The sequence below is a fragment of the Pithys albifrons genome, chromosome Z (assembly GCF_047495875.1).
Source record: "Pithys albifrons albifrons isolate INPA30051 chromosome Z, PitAlb_v1, whole genome shotgun sequence".
Lineage (NCBI taxonomy): Eukaryota > Metazoa > Chordata > Aves > Passeriformes > Thamnophilidae > Pithys > Pithys albifrons.
In genome coordinates, this window is record NC_092497.1 from 82,207,872 (window position 1) to 82,224,258 (window position 16,387).

The 16,387-nt window shown below is 44.6% G+C and overlaps 1 protein-coding gene across 4 annotated transcripts in view; it reads right to left on the reverse strand.

Annotated features, from left to right (window-relative positions):
• Nucleotides 1-16,387, reverse strand: part of TRABD2A (TraB domain containing 2A) — a 91,115-nt gene that overhangs the window by 57,297 nt on the left and 17,431 nt on the right. For 2 of the 4 annotated variants that reach the window (XM_071580308.1, XM_071580306.1), the window contains exon 3: nt 3,561-3,643. The exons of the other annotated variants lie outside the window; for them this stretch is intronic. In XM_071580308.1, coding sequence (XP_071436409.1) covers nt 3,561-3,643 — 83 coding nt within the window. The remainder of the gene's footprint in view (nt 1-3,560; nt 3,644-16,387) is intronic. 4 annotated transcript variants of the gene reach the window in all.

A 16,387-nucleotide genomic window follows, 5' to 3' on the forward strand; every position in this document is an offset into this window, starting at 1 on the left:
TTAAGAGCAAGAACAGAAAATCATGCAGCACATGAGATCACAACTGGGCAAATACTACGGAGTCACCACCATCACTCCACCACATTTTCCAAGAGCTTGCTTTATGCTAGCTTGCAGTTCTGCATGCTCCTTTCCAAATCACAGTCAACAGCACTGACCTCAGCAAAAAGCCTGCAGGGTGGTTCCTTCCAGACAGGTATTGCTGGCAGAAGAATACATAGAAGCATCAATTAAGGATAAGCACACATCTCCTAAAGACAATGGTATGTAGAAACACCTGATTTTTCTGCATCATAGTAACACAATCACTAATTCATCTAAATTTTAGATGTCTGCTTAGCTACTGCATGTGCACAATCACACATGATAACTGGAAAATGAAACCATGGCTTTCCTCAAGGACTTCCACCTGTGAGCCCATGATCTCTAAAGTTACTGAAACATTACTCTCCAGCAGCCACGGTCAATGGGTCAAGACAACCCATCTTCCCTAATCCACCAAGACAGGGACCAGATACATTCAAGACAGGTCTTCCTTCACCACAATGGCCTTGAAACACTACCTGTCAGAAAATTCCCTGAGCAAGGCAATATATTTGGCCAGGCTTCCAATCCTCACTGAACATGGAGAGGATAGAAGAGGCATCCCCACCTATCCACAGTGCTACCTCTATCATTGACACCACAATGACATTTTGGAAACAGGTTTGCAATAATGGTAATGAGCTCCAACTACTCCCTTGGCTAGTTGGAAATTTTAGCTTTTAATATCAAAGTAGACTAACCTAAAAAAATAAGTGAGGGATCCTCTCTCTGATCTGAAATATTGGGCTTGGCAGGATGTTAATAGTCATCCAAGCCCATTGCACCATCAATATATTTCACACAAGGCCACCAGTCTTGCTCCATGCTTTGCTCCTAGACCTACAGTCTTGCATTGCACAACAGTAAATGAGTTGGGCTTCTCGGTGACTCAGCTGTGCTCCCACAACTGACCTGTTGTTTAGCTTCCCTCCATCTGCAGGGTCTCCAAGTTTGTGCCAATAATTATGTAGGATTTGTATCACCGACAAAGCCATTGGGTAATGCAGGGCCAGGAATAGGTTCATTTAGTGCCTCTACTTTACAAGCATCTTCTAGCTTCCCTCCTCACTAGTGGCGGATGACCCTCCATCTGCAGTCTCTTCAATAAGAATGCACAAACCCCTTGAACTACTTACAATAAGCCACTTCAATTTTGTCTAATGTGTGCGTATATATCAGAGTATCACCACGAACAAAGTCAGAAGCCTTTAAATCTACATATAATTATGTCAACACAATGACTTTTATTTTCAAAACTCATATCAAAAAGTTTTCTGACAAGGCCAGTTACCCATTCAAGGAAAATTGTCTAGTGTCATCCTGCCTTCTCTCAGTTCTTTACCAGCTGCAGAACTTATCATCCTTTTTGTGCTCTGACCAAGCTGAAGTTTGGATAGCCTTGCAGGCTTTCCCCTTATTGTCCCAGAATAATGCTGTTACAGTAGGTTTTTTTCCATTTCCCTGATTTTTTTCAAGTGTCTGCATAAATGTTTCAAAGAGCTCCTTGGCTTAGTCTAAAAATTATGGACTGTAAGTTAACCATTGTTTTGTACATTTAAAAACAATGGCATGTAACATTTTTCCCAATTATTGAAAGTAATTTGTCACCAGACCAGAAAATATTTTCTTCCAACCAAGTTGTGATTACAGAGTCTTTTCTCTTCTAAACACCATGAAATACTATTATTTCTGCCACTGCTTTTTCATAAATAACAATTTTGCAACCCTGTTCAGTACAGAGCCTATATCACTGCTAAGAGTTCAGGAATCCTGGATCCATTTAAAGAATCCCTTTTTATTGTTTAAACTTGCTGTCCAAAAGCACTTCATTCGCCCATGAACTGTGTGCCCTTCCTTGCAGATTGCTTGTCCATGCTGTTTTCATCTCCTTTGTTAACCAAAGCAGCTTTAACTAAAGAATTAATCTTTGCAAATGCAGAATTGTTGTTTATCAGGGATCTAACACAGGATTATTGAACAACTCTCAATTTTCATTCACATTTTTATGATTAAGTACTTCCTCCTACTTTATTTGGCCTGTAATTCTTTTCTGTTTCAGAATATTGAACCCGCTTAAAGCACCAATCATATATACTATCAGTTGGGATGAAATAGTCTCTTTCCACATAAAAATAAAGTTCATTCATGATTACTTGTACCTAAGCAAACAACCTTTTCAGTTCAGCAATTAATTAATTTTTTATTAACCTGAATGAGATCAAGCTGCATTACTTCAAGACAGCAGCAATACTTTCTAGATAGTATCTACTCACCTATGCATTTTAAGTGAATAGGTTTCTTCCAGGGCTGCAAAAACACACCTAAGATACCTGAATGGAAGTCTAATCTCTCTCCTGTTCTCCTCTGGCAGAGTTTTGAGGAGATCCTCACCCAGGCACTGCACAATACTGTTAACAAGTGCTTCCATTCCCTGCATCACTGGTAATCAGCTATAACCTTGGTCTTTCCATGTCTTCTTTTTGTGGTGTCACCTTCTCATCTTTCTCCATTTCACACTTCCTAGAAAACATGGCTGCAGCCACTTTATTGTTAAACGTTCCAAAAATGCGGCTCATCCTGTGGGACTCCAGCTGTGACAATAGCCCATTTATCTTTATAAATAGGCCTTATAAATTCACCCAGGGATGAAACTTATGATCAAGTTACCCTAGCCTAACAACTTACTGTACACTGGCTGAGCAGAGGAGACTGTTCAGGAGGTCAGACTTAGGCTATACACTATGATTTGTTTCAGCAGAAATTACTCCATTAAAAGGTCCTAGCTACTCCTGATATGCCTTCATTTTGCAGGGTCAAGCATTTGAGAAGGCTCCTGTGAAACTGGAAATGCAATGCCCAATGCAAGGCTGAAAGTCACATTACCTCTCTACCAGATACCCATTATGGTCTCAAGCAGACTACAGATATAACTCACAATGATATCTGCAACTGCTTGAGTACAGAAATTTCAGGCCTAAAAATTTCCAGAGACCATTTTACCAGACATATCAACAGTGACAGGATTTTAGTTCTTCTCTCAAAGACTTACAGAGGAATTTTGTATGTTTGCACTTAGGGGGACAGCCTGAAGATCCAGAGGCAGGAATTTTCCCAGGCATACATGGAAATTAGGGGAAGTTCTTGTATGACTATAGGCATGGGCTATCACAAGGGCTACAAACTGCTGAACATTCCCAGGGGGTTGAGCTGTTTTAGCCAGAATAAGGCAAGAGCTTAAAAATAAGTCAGAACAGCAGCAAATCTCTGTCTGTCTAGCACTGGCTAAGGACATGTCTTCCCTGCTGAGACAGCCCTGGCCAAGCAGATTAGTCACCACAGTGTTCACAAAGCTGCATAGCCCTGAGTTACATGTCTAGGTAAAGATCTGGGAGAGTGAACTTTGTGCTGATCCTGTGCAACCACAGAAAGCTAATCTGCTTCAGCCTTCTTTATCACTGTATTCTGATGTAACTTACCTGTCCTTCAGAGGACACAGCAGCAAAAATGTGGAAAGAGACCAGCTGATTTTGAGTCTCTGAGTGATTTAGCCAGCTTCCCTCTGCAAAAAAAAAAAAAGTAGAAATCCAAAGCAATACCAAAACCTGCTTTTCACCCTGTTTCTTCAGGCATATGCAGAAGCCAGCACTAAGAGATTTTCAGGTAAGAGAGGCAAGATGTTTAGGACAATATCTAGGCAAAAGTTCAAATTTTCTCAGCAGTTAGAATCTTTAAGCAGTTAATCCAGTACCCCTAGCAAAGTTACAGCTTTTACTTGACACAATTGAAAATTTGGCCTACAATGAATCAGAGGACTGTAGCCTCAGTAGCAGCACCCTGTGCTGGGATACATCCAGCAGAACATCATTGCAGGGCTACAGCTCTCCCGCGAGTCCAGAGCATCTGGTGTTATTTGTATAAGTTCCCACAAGACACTCAAACACTTCCTCTGAGCTTGCAAGAAGCTCTTCAAAATGTTTGCCAGGGGCTTGGCTAAGGGACATTACTGGAAAACTCTCCACTCCCGTAAGGCCCTTGGATTACTGTCTATTATTGGTTGTTCAAACTGGCAATGATGTCATAACAAAGAGAAATCCAAGGACAATCAAAAAAGACTTTGGGGCCCTAGGACATTTGGTAGAGGGATCAGGAGCACAGGTAGTGAAGTGATTTCCTCAGTTCTTCTGGTGACAAGGAATAATGTTGATAGGAATAGGTGGATCCATCAGGTCAATACGTGGCTCTGAGGTTACTGTAACTGGAAAAATTTGGGGGTTTTGACCACAGAGTGACCTACTCAACACCTGGTCTTACTGACACCTGATGGGATGCACCTTTCTCAAAGGCGGAAAAGAGTTCTAGCAGAGGAGGTAGCAGGGCTTGTTGGCAGAGCTTTAAACCAGCTTGGAAGTGAGAAGGGGCAAAACCAAGCATGCTAGTGATGAAAGATGGGATGGTGAGCCAGAACTTGAGGGAAGACCACTAATGGCATCCCTCAATCTGTTTCATGAGGTGTTAGTTACAATGTTCCACTCCTGAAATGTTCCTACACCAGTGCATGCAGTATGAGGAACAAACAAGAAAAGCTCAAAGCTTTATCCCAGTCCCAGAGATTGACATCACAGGTGTAAATGAAACCTGATGGGATGAGGCCTGTGACTGGAGTGCCCTGTTGGATAGTTGCAGGCACTTCAGGGGGGATATGTAGGGCAGGCAAGGCAAAGGGGTGGTACTACATGTAATAGAAGAATCAGAATGTATGGAGCTCACAGCTGGCAGTGGCACAGTTGAGAACGTCTGGTTGAGAATCAGAAGGCAAACAAATAATGTGAATGTCTCTGTGGGAGTCTCCTATAGACCTCCCAGCCAGCATAATGACATTGATGAATTCCTTTGAGGAGCTAAGGGACAGTTTCAAGGTAACTGCCCTTTTTTGTTATGAGGGACTTCAACTTGCCAGATATTAACTGGGAGCATCAAAAAGCTGGTAGACCATGGGCCAGAACATTCCTAAAAAACAGGGATGACAACTTTATGGAATAGGTTCTGAGGGAGCTGACTTGGAAAGATGCTACTCTCCTTGATCTGCTGCTTGGCAACAGAGTCAGTTTTGTGAGAGAAGTGGAGATTGGTGCCCTTGGCCACAGTGACCACAAAGTGATTGAGGTTAAAATCCCTGTTGACAAAAGCAAATGTGCCAGCAAAACCTCAACTCTGGACTTGAGGAGAGCAGACTTCAGCCTACTCAGGGAAATAGTAAGGTCCCCTGGGAAAATGTTTTAGCAGGTGCTGGGGTCCATCAGTGCTGGTCACTTTTCAAACACTACCTCCTAATGGCACAGGAAATCTCCAAATGGTGATGTTAAGCAGGTGTGGCAGAAGGCCAGCTTGGCCAAGCAGGAATGTTTCCTTGAAAATAAGGCAAAAACAGAAAGGTGTATGCCCAGTGCAAGAAAGGTCAAGTGACGTGGGAACAATTCAGACATGCTGCTTGTCACTGTAGGGAGAAAATTCATGCAGCCAAAGCTCAGCTGGAGTTGAATCTGGCCAGAAATGTGGGGGATATTAAATATATTTAACAGCAATAGGCAGTACAGAAATATCATAGGCCCATTACAGGATGAGGAAGGTCAATTCACAAACACAGACAGAGACAAAGCAGAGGTGTTTAACGCTTTCTTTGCCTCTGTCTTCAACACGGATGACGGACCAAGGGGATCTCAGTGACCTGCACTGGAGGACTAGGACTGCAAGAATGATCAACTTTCAATCAACCCTGAAACTCTGTGGGATCTGCAGCTCCAGTTGGATTCCTAGGTGTCTATGGCGCCTGATAAGATTCATCCCAGAATACCCAAAGGTCTAGCTGATGTCATTGGAAAACATTTCTCAATGATATTTTGAGCTGTCTTGGGAATCCAGAGAGGTCTCAGTTGACTGGAAGCCGGCAAATGCTGCCCTGATTTTTAAGTAAGGCAAGAAGCAGGACTCCAGAAACCACAGGCCTGCCATCTCACTTCAGTGCCTGCTAAAATTATGGCAAAGATTATTCTGGGAAGTATTGAATAACACCTGAAAGACAACATAATCATTGACTACAGAAAGCACAGCTTCATGAGAGGGAAATCCTCCTTATCAAACTTGATTTCCTTTTATGACAAGGTAACTCATCTAGTTGATCAAGGCAAGCCAGTTTATGTAATCTTGGATTTCAGTATAGGTTTCAATATTGTCTCTCACAAGATCCTTCTGGACAAAATGTCCAGCACTCAGCTGAATAAACACATCATGTGGTGGATGAGCAATCATTTCACAGGTTGAGCAGAGAGGGTAACAGTGAATGCAGAGTGGTGACCTGACACTAGTGGTGTTCCACAGAGCTCCATCCTTGGTCCCATGCTTTTCAACATCTCCATAAATTACTTGGACTGAAAGGAATACTAAGCAAGTTTTCAAATAACACAGAACAACTGAGAGAAGGCCAGGAGGCCCTGCATAGAGACCTTGACAAATTAGAGGGCTGGGCAATCACCAACAACATGAAGTTCAAAAAGGGCAAGTGCTGGATTCTGCCCCTTGATGGAGCAGTACTGGATGTTTGTACAGATTGGGAAATGAGAAGCTAAAAAGCAGTGCCATGTAAAGGGACCTGGGAGTCTTGGTCAATAGCAGGTTGACTATGAGTCAGCAGTGCCCTGGCAGCCAGGAGGTCCGACCATGTCCTGGGGGGCATCAGGCACAGCATCACCAGTCGATCGAAGGAGGGGATTTTCCTGCTCTACTCTGCACTAGGGCAGCCTCACCTTGAATATTGTGTGCAGTTTTGGGCAATGGAATATGAGAAAGTATTCAGCTATTAGAGAGTATACAAGGCAGGGCAACAAAAATGGTGAAGGGAAGCTGTACAAGGAATGACTGAAGTTACTTGGAGACCTGATTGCAGTCTACAACTTCCTTGTGAACGGAAGTGGAGGGGCAGGCACTGAGCTCTTCTCTGTGGTGACCAATGACAGGACCTGAGGGAATGCCCTGAAGTTGTGTGAGAGGAAGTTTAGGTTGGTGTATTGGTTTGGCCTGAGTCCCTTGCTGAGGCCAAGCTGCCCTCTCTTCTTTCGCTCTCTCTCCCTTTTAAACAAAGGGGAAAAAAACCAACCAAACAAACAAAACCCCCGAAACCTTGAAAGAAGCCTGAATGAAACTGAATTATATCAGATACAATTATGTACATACAATAGGGAGCTCCTGAGGGGAAAAGGAAAAGGAAAAGGAAAAAAAGGAGGGAGAAACGGGGACAAAGGAGGGACAAAACCAAACAGAACAGAAAAGTACAATTAAAAATCTAAAAACTAGCACAATACTATCTTACCAACTTCTCTCAAGAGAAAGCTTGCTCTCCCTCTGATTTCCTGAGTGGCAGATAACAGCAGTCTTTGCAACAGGCATCAGGCTCTGATAAGTGATACTAACACAGAGACCAATTGCTTCCAAACCTCCCCAGAAGAAGAAGAAGAAAAGAAACTTCCTATCTCTCGATTATGTATACTCCTTTGTTATGTGAAAAAACAGTGTGGAATACCTGGGAAAATGGGCATTTCCTTAGTTACAACTGGTTACTAAGGAAGGCCTGGATCAAAACTATCACAGTTGGATATTAGAGAAAGCTTCTTCACCCAGAGAGTGGTTGAGCACTGAACAGGCTCCCCAGTGAAATGGTCACAGCACCAAGCCTGACAGCAGTCAAGAAGCATTTGGACAATGCTCTCACATGGTGTGACTCATGGGGAAGGTCCTGTGCATGGCCAGGAGTTCGACTCTATGACCCTTGTGGATCCGTTTCAACTCAGTATATTCTGTGATCTGCTTAAATACCTTTGAAACTGTTCACCCGTCTTGGTGTATCTTTCATTCAGTCAAGCTGGAAATGGATGATGTCTTATATGGATATGCATCTTCTTGCTAAGCCTGCTGCCTGGTAAGAATTTTATAGGGGAACCCAATTGTTTCTCTGTTATCTAAAATAATGAAGAATTGTTCCTGCTGTTCTGTTTCTTTATTAGGTCAGATAAAGCAATAGTCATCATAAAACTGCATTTCAGCCTCACCCTGCTAGCAATAAACCTTTCAAATTATCTGATAAAAGCCTTCATGAAGATTATTGCAAATAATTATAAGACACAAAAATTTTAAGTCAACAAGGATAATGGAAACCATTAATGGAAACTTTGAAAAAATCCTGACAGCACTTTCCAAGTTTTCAAGTTTTCTGGGTAAAGACATCAGCAGCAGTGAACAGATTTCTGAAGAGAGTGTATGGCAGCAGGAATTTAAAGAAAGATAAAGCCAACACTTCACATACTCAAGACATGTCAAACAGAAATGGTAGTTAGAAGACCTGAAAATGTAAACACAGATAAGAAACAACTGTGTAATCTGGCTTGCAGTTCATCTTGTCCAGAGAGCAGTCAGGGACAGGGGCAACAATAATAGTAATACTTCCTTTCCTGGAAAGGAGTGACAGTAAAAAGTACTTTGACATGACCAAGCATGAAAACCAGCATACCTGAAAGAACCACAGCCAAACTCAGATGCATAAACAAGGGATGATGATGATGGTGACAACATCACTGCACCAAGCATACACATGACAGCCATGACACAAGACAGATGCTGCTAGGCCTGGGGAGAGCTAAGAGAACAGTTAATACATAGAAGAAGTGCCCCACTGGCAAAAGCTCAACAAATAGAACATTAAAGGACAAAGTGATTACAGTTGCAGGTAAAGAAAGTTGATAGTAGAGGCTCTTTGGTGGAATAAAACCCCTCACAAAATCAAATAGCTGAAAGCTAAAGCTGGGATGTGTTTTCTGACAATTTTTTCTGGATTTTTTGATGAAAATTAAAAATTAGTCTTTAGAATTACTGCTATGATACAGAAATGCTATTGATCGGGATTTAGGAGCCAACTTGCAGGTCCACGGACCTGACAATCTAGTCTGGGCCAAAAAAGAACCATCTGACCAGTACTGGACAGGAGGGTGACAAGACTGAAGTCAAGTTCTTAGGTCAGAGAGGTAGTTGTCTTCTACAAGTCTGCAGGCATGTGCCTTTAGGGTGTCTAGAACAGTTTCAACCTTATTGTCCAAGGCAAAAGCTGACAGCAACAGTTCCACACTTTGGGTTCTGTAATGGGCAACAAGTAGTGAGCCCTTGGGATCAGTGATGAGACAGAGCCACAGCATCAGACTGCTGTAATTCTGCATCAAGACCTAAGAATGTGCACATCAAAGCTAATCAGGTGAATAAGCCAAGTCCACATGCCCTTCCTGCTCCATACACCCTTACTGTTAGTTGAGTTGCTCCAGAAAGCATCCAGCCCAAACTTCTACCTTGACTGGCTGCTAACGCATAGGACCCTTCAGCCTATCAAGAAGTGTTCTCACCCAAAGCTACACGACCTCAAGTCTCACATAGCACACCTGCCAACCAGCCCACAAGTCTAGTGCTGACTTGTCTGAGGACAACAGGATAACCCAGTCACAACTGGCCTCAGAGCACTGCATACAACTCATGGCCAAGCCCTTGCTAACTGAGTAAAAACGAAAGCCTATTAGCATGCTCACATTGTAACACTGGGAGTCAGCACCAGGCAATAAGCCATCTGTGGGAGCAGCAGGGAGAGACAAAGTCATGTTTGCCACCTGACATCTTCTTTTTATGCTGTCTAATATGCTGAGCAAAGGGCATTTTTAATGGGAAAATCCAGCTAGTTGATTGGAATATAGATTGCAAATGCAAGGAGCTTATAAATGGTACACGCTAGCCATGTCATGGCAAAGTTCACTGTTTGGGATTCCAAAGCCCTACCACAGAGTCCAGGCTGTTTGAAACAAACTCTCCACCTTTCTGAAGGTGGAGACAAAAGAGCACCAACTGAATTCCATTTTTACTCTCACTGAGGGAAGAACCCTGAAAACCTCAGTTAAAAAGATGTTAATTAAACTCTAATTATGACAATAGAAATGTGAAGCCTTAATTATTTTGGTTCACACCAGCCAGCCCATTCCCCATTCCTGAAGTCTAATCATGGAGGCTGCAGGTATGCAGGTGTGGCAAATATCACCCCAAACCACAAAAAGGGCTGCAAGGCTGACCCTGGCAACTACAAGCCTGTCAGCTTGACCTTGGTGCCTGGCAGGGTTATGGAGCAGATCATCCTGAGTGCAATCACACAGCACCGTCAGGATGGACAAGGGATTAGACCCAGTCAGCAGGGGTTTAGGAGGGGCAGGTCCTGTCTGACCAACCTGATCTCTTTATACAATCAGGTGACCCATCTGGTGGATGAGGGGAAGGCTGTGGATGTGTCTATCTGGACTTCAGCAAGGCCTTTGACACTGTCTCCCACAATATACTCCTGGAAAAGCTGGTAGCCCATGGCCTGGACAAGTGTACCCTCTCCTGGATTAAGAGCTGGCTGGAGGGTCGGGCCCAGAGAGTGCTGGTGAACGGAGCTGCATCCAGCTGGCGGCCGGTCACCAGTGGTGCTCCCCAGGGATCTGTGTTGGGTTCAGTCCTGTTTAATATCTTCATGGATGATTTAGATGAGGGGATTGAGTCCATCATCGGCAAATTTGCTGATGACACCAAGCTGGGAGGGAGTGCCGACCTGCTGGATGGCAGGAGGGCTCTGCAGAGGGATCTGGATAGACTTGAGAGATGGGCTGATTCCAATGGGATGAAGTTCAACAAGGCCAAGTGCCGGGTCCTGCACTTCGGCCACAACAACGCCCTGCAGCGCTCCAGGCTGGGCACAGAGTGGCTGGAGAGCAGCCAGGGAGAAAGGGACCTTGGAGTACTAATTGACAGGAAGCTCAACATGAGGCAACTGTATGCCCAGGTGGCCAAGAAGGCCAATGGGATCCTGGCTTGTGTCAAAAATAGCGTGGCCAGCAGGCCCAGGGCAGTGACCCTTCCCCTGGACTCTGCATTGGTGAGGCCACACCTTGAGTGTTGTGTTCAGTTCTGGGCCCCTCAGTTCAGGAAAGATATTGAGGTGCTGGAGCGGGTCGAGAAGAGCTACAAGGCTGGTGAAGGGACTGGAGCACAAGTCCTATGGGGAGAGGCTGAGAGAGCTGGGGTTGTCTAGCCTGGAGAAGAGGAGGCTCAGAGGTGACCTCAGCACTGTCTATAACTCCCTGAAGGGCAGTTCTAGCCAGGTGGGGGTTGGTCTCTTCTCCCAGGCACTCAGCAATAGGACAAGGGGGCACGATGGGCTCAAGCTCTGCCAGGGGAAATTTAAGTTGGATATCAGAAAAAAATTCTTTACAGAGAGAGTAATTTGGCATTGGAATGGCCTGCCCAGACAGGTGGTGGATTCACCATTCCTGGAGGTTTTTAAACTGAGATTGGACATGGCACTGAGTGCCTTGATCTAGTAAATGGACTGGAGTTGGACCAAGGGTTGGACTTGATGATCTTGGAGGTCTTTTCTAGGATTCTGTGATTCTGTGTTCTCCTGGCAGCCATTTCTGTCCTCTGTCTGTCTACACAAAAACTGAGAACAAAAACAAATCTAGGTCACAGACTCCAGCAGCCAAAGATGTAAATAAGATCAATTCAGTTGTTTCAGCTCCAGTTTATGGGCAGAAAACCCTGATGTTCCCATCACCTGAGAAGGGAGGGCTGTTCCTGAAAAATACAACTTGAAGTTACACCCTCAGGGCAGAAGATGCAATCGGGTTACCACAAGCAGTGTCTCACACTTAAAATGCTCTGCTCCTCCACCAGCTTTTTCATCAAACAACTGCTCTTCACTTTGCTCCAAATTTAGTTCTGGACTACTCCTTGCAGATCTTGCACCATGTTCCTCTCCTTGTTTTTTCTTCTTTTGAAATTCTCCATTACTGCCATTGTCAAAAATTAATCTGAACCAAAGTCTTATGAATGGAATCACTGCAAAATCTGGCCTCATCACCCCAGAAATTAAGGAAAAACATTATAATTGACCAACTAATTTAGCAAAAAACCCTTTTATTTGAAATGAGAGCATTAGTACAATTCTCTCCAGTTTTATATTGGTGCCCTTTGCACCTAATTTCAAGCCATCACTTCTAACTTCCTTAAAAGTGGGGAGGGGTGAAACCAAATCAACCAACAAATCATGTAACACAGGTAACAAGGCAGTAACGTCTCCGGTTCCTACCTGCCCCACAGACGTAAACTGTTCCTAAACAATAATTTTATATGAGGGACCATCAAGGGTAGCTCTTCCACTCAGGCAGGCAATTAAGTAGGAAAAATGATGTTGCTATTATGCCAGAAGTGTTGTATTTGCTAAGCAGGAGTCTTACAGCTCTCACAGTGATGTTAGTGGTCCAGAACATGGAAGAGCTCAGAACCCCCAGAGGAAAGCAACCATCTCAGTGCGTTGTTACTTGCAAACATTGCTCTTTGACTAGAAACTTGGACAAATTATGTCTTAGTTAATGCAAAATGATCAATGTAGAAGATTTTTCTTCATTGTCTATCTGCAAGAAACTGCATAAGAAACTGGCTGAAACATGAAAATGACGTCTTTTAAGTGCTCAGTCCCACGTTTGGAGCAAGAATTTCATGAGCAGTCAGAACCTAAGTGGTTCCCTGCTTTCTCCTGCCACCCAAGCAGTTTTGAAAACTACTTTTAAGATGTAGCCATGTATTCAGATGTTCAGGTAGGAAGAGTGCTGTGGCAAGGTCTGACCACAGGAAAGTCACATGGGGAGATAGTTCTCAAATCAAGAACCGATTTTCCAACAAGTGTCCCTGTAGTGGAGAAGCCAAACCACCGGGGATCTGGCTAGGAAGTGGTGATGGCTGAACAACTTACACACTTAAACACTGGTCTATACAGAAGATAGACGTAAGCCCAGACTTTGTGTTCAAGCTTAAACCAGTTTGTGAGAAATACAGCCTGGATGCCACCTTAGTATACCAAAGCAACAGCATGGCACAGGATAGCCAATGTCCACTCATTTTCTGAGCCAATACTAAACTAATGTTCATGATACTACAGCTGAAGCCAACAGCAAAGCTGTAAGGTTTTTAGGCTGGAACATTAAATACTTACAAAATAACAAACATGTAAGCACGTGCATAACTTGAAAGGAACAGCTGGCAGGTATGAGGGACTGACTCCAGTGCTGGAAGTCAACAGTGGCAGATTATATATAGCTACAAAGCCTTTTATCTTCTAGAGAAGCCCAGATGCTGCTATGAATGAGACCTGCATCTTATTGCAACAAGACAACAACTATGAAAGAAGGTGGGGTGGGATAAAAAATCTTTAAGACAAATTAAGATAGAAACAGCATGAAAGAGGAAAACTAAACATAATGGCCCCTGAATGGAGAGAGACTAATCTTTCCATACTCCCTAAATTCACATAGAATTTAGAACAAGAGAAGGAGATTGAAAAGGTAGTAAAGTATTTCCCAAGCTGTGTACACATCACTGTGCACAGTACAGAAATGATACTTCTATGACTTGGCAATGTGGGCAGCCAGCTTAGGTTGAGCAAGAACAGAGATTTGTCTGGTAAAATGAGAGAGTCATAAAACAAAAGATAAAGAAATCACTGGAATAAATAGTGAAAGACCAAGTTGGACAGGAGTTCAAGGAACCTGGTCTAGTAAAAGGTTTTCCTGTGTCTGGCAGGGGGTATGGAATTTGTGATCTTTAAGGTCCCTTCCAACCCAAGGCATTCTATGATTCTACTGTATTTCTTTCACAGTGATGCCGAAAGGGTTTTAGGTTTCTGATTTTTACATTTAGTAGATTTTAGGAACACAGTAGTTGTAGATTTTTAGAGGGTTAATATTTCTAACAGTTTAAGTTTAATGCCTTTCTATCACTACCCCTGTCCCAGAACAGGGAGCTCAAATTCCTTTAGTTAATTAATCTTGTTTAGACTCCTTTCCAAGGTAAAGAGCTGAAGGATATCAGAAGGCCTACAGAATGAAACATAAACATAGGTCAGAGTGACCCAAAAGCCAGAATTGGATGAACTCCAAGAGACCTTTGTGTGCCTGAGGAAGAAGAGCTGATGAAGACAGAGGGTCCTGACGACGCCAGACCCAATTCCAGGGGTGGGACTGGGGCTGGACTGAGAAATGTGTAAAGCAATGATTGGAGGGATCTTATTATAAAAGCCATGGAAACAAGAACTGGGGCACATGCATGTCATCCTGTATTCCTGTGGGCTGTAGGCCTGTGTTATTAAAGGACCTTTACGTTTTATCTTACCCTGCACTAACGTGGCTCGAAGTCCTGTTTTTGGGGGGAAGGGTCATTCACGGCAACAGTTTGGCGAGCGAAAGGTGGAATCAGAGAATCCAGCACCCTGGAACCATGAGGGGCTCCAGAGCAAGAAGTTTCATCCTGCGGGAATTCTCTACTGCCGGCACATTTTGGAGGGTTCCTTCAGTGACCTTTGAAACTCCTAACAACCGGGTAAGATAAAAGGAGCAGTTCCTTTGGGTATTTTTGCTAGCAAACTAAGGGAAGGTTTTTCCCTGGAACTGGGAATACCTTGGGCTGGGAGGTATAGCTGATCTGGCCAGTCAGTTTCTCAGCCTGGTGGGCAAAAGGGTGTTTTGCCTGGGTGAGGGACGGTTTGGTCCCTTGTTGCTTCGGGAAGGGCAAAGCAGAGTGCTCAGGGGTTTCATGTTAGCTGAATGCAGCTGGAAAGGAGAGGAATATCTCTCTGGGATTACATCACTCTGTCTTAGCCTGAAGCGGTAACATAGCACTTGGAGGAGTGAGCTTGCTTGGTATTCCTGAGGCCAGCAGTTCAAATCTGGGTGCTGAAAAGTTTTTTTCCTTTGCCTGTAACTTGTCAGCATGGGTTGTATGCAATCTATGGAAGAGGAGACTCCAGTGGAGTCCCCTCTAGCTTTGGTTTTGCAGAAATGGAAGCATCTAACAAGCCCTGAAACATCTTTGAGAAGGCAAGTGTTACGAAAAGAGAAACAGTGGGAAAAGATCAAATATACAGAGCAGGGAGGCACCGGTGGCTTTCCCGAGGTTGCTCTGGCAAGCACAGTCACTGATAAGGCAGCCCTGGAAAGGGTGGCCAGAAGGAATGTTGCAAGGACTGCAGAGAGCAGCGTGGGGCAGGAAGCAGCAGGCTCATTTCCCTCTTCCCATCAGTCGGCCCGAGCTGTACAGGGGGAGGCAGCACCCTCCCTTCCCCCTTTCCCCACCTCTGGCGTTTCCAGCTATGCAGAGGCAGAGACAAGCGAGGGAAGAGCAGCAGACACTGCCGTTGCTCGGCAGCCAGCTTGTCCGGTACAGAATAACAGGGAGACCAAAGCAGTGGATAACACCAGGATTGTAGAGAACAATCTCCTTTCTGCCTTCCCTTCCCCTGTTCATAGCTGTGAGAGAGCTGTCAGTTTCGTGTTTTAATGAAGCAGTGGTTTGCATCTTGTCTGTTGTTGAAAAAGAGGATTTATATCAGCACCTCTGTAGTGAAGAACAAAAAGCAAAGATAAGCTGGAGCCAGCCTGGTGAAAAGGCTAAGGCAAAGCTGATTTTCTGGGATGGAGCGGCTGTCTCTGAGCTCAGGGAGCTGGGCTGGGAGAAGCCAAGACAAGCGTGGCTGTGGCACAGCTGCATGGATTCAAGGCTAGTCTTAGCCTGGGAGATTAACAAAAGCAATAATCTCAACTTTCTAACTTACTTTTCTTTTAAAGACCATGAAAGGTCTGTGTTCCCAAAGGGAGAGAGAGGGAATGTTTCCGTTCCCTTGAGAAAGAAAGTACCTTTGCCACCTCCTGAGGAGGCAAAGAGGAAGGTGTTTTCTCTGCGTTCCCCTATCGGAGAGGGAGCAGGGAAAGTTGCCATAGAGACCTCCTGTAAACAAATGAGTAACCAGAAGCCCAGCAGCTCCTGGGAAGGAGAAAACTCCGGAAACGGGCCGGGACCCCCAGAGCCCCCCAGGAGGCTGTCCCGGCGGATACAGGGATGCACTGAGGTTGTCCCACAGGTGCGGGGATACACTGAGGCTGCTCCCGGGGACGCTGAGACAAGCGCATATGCAGCGCAAGCAGAACCCCCCGGAGAAGGAAAGCTTGGCATAATAGCTGTCCCAGGACAGCCAGGAGCGGGTTCCACCAGAGCCGTGAAATTGACCTCTGCCAGCATCGCTCCACCTGGAGTGGCGAGCAGAGCCAGCAGCTGTGAGAGTGCCTGCAGAAGGGCGGTAGCCAAGCAAGCAGACAGAGCGAGTGCGGGGGAGGCAGCACACATATTCCCGGGACCGGGAGAT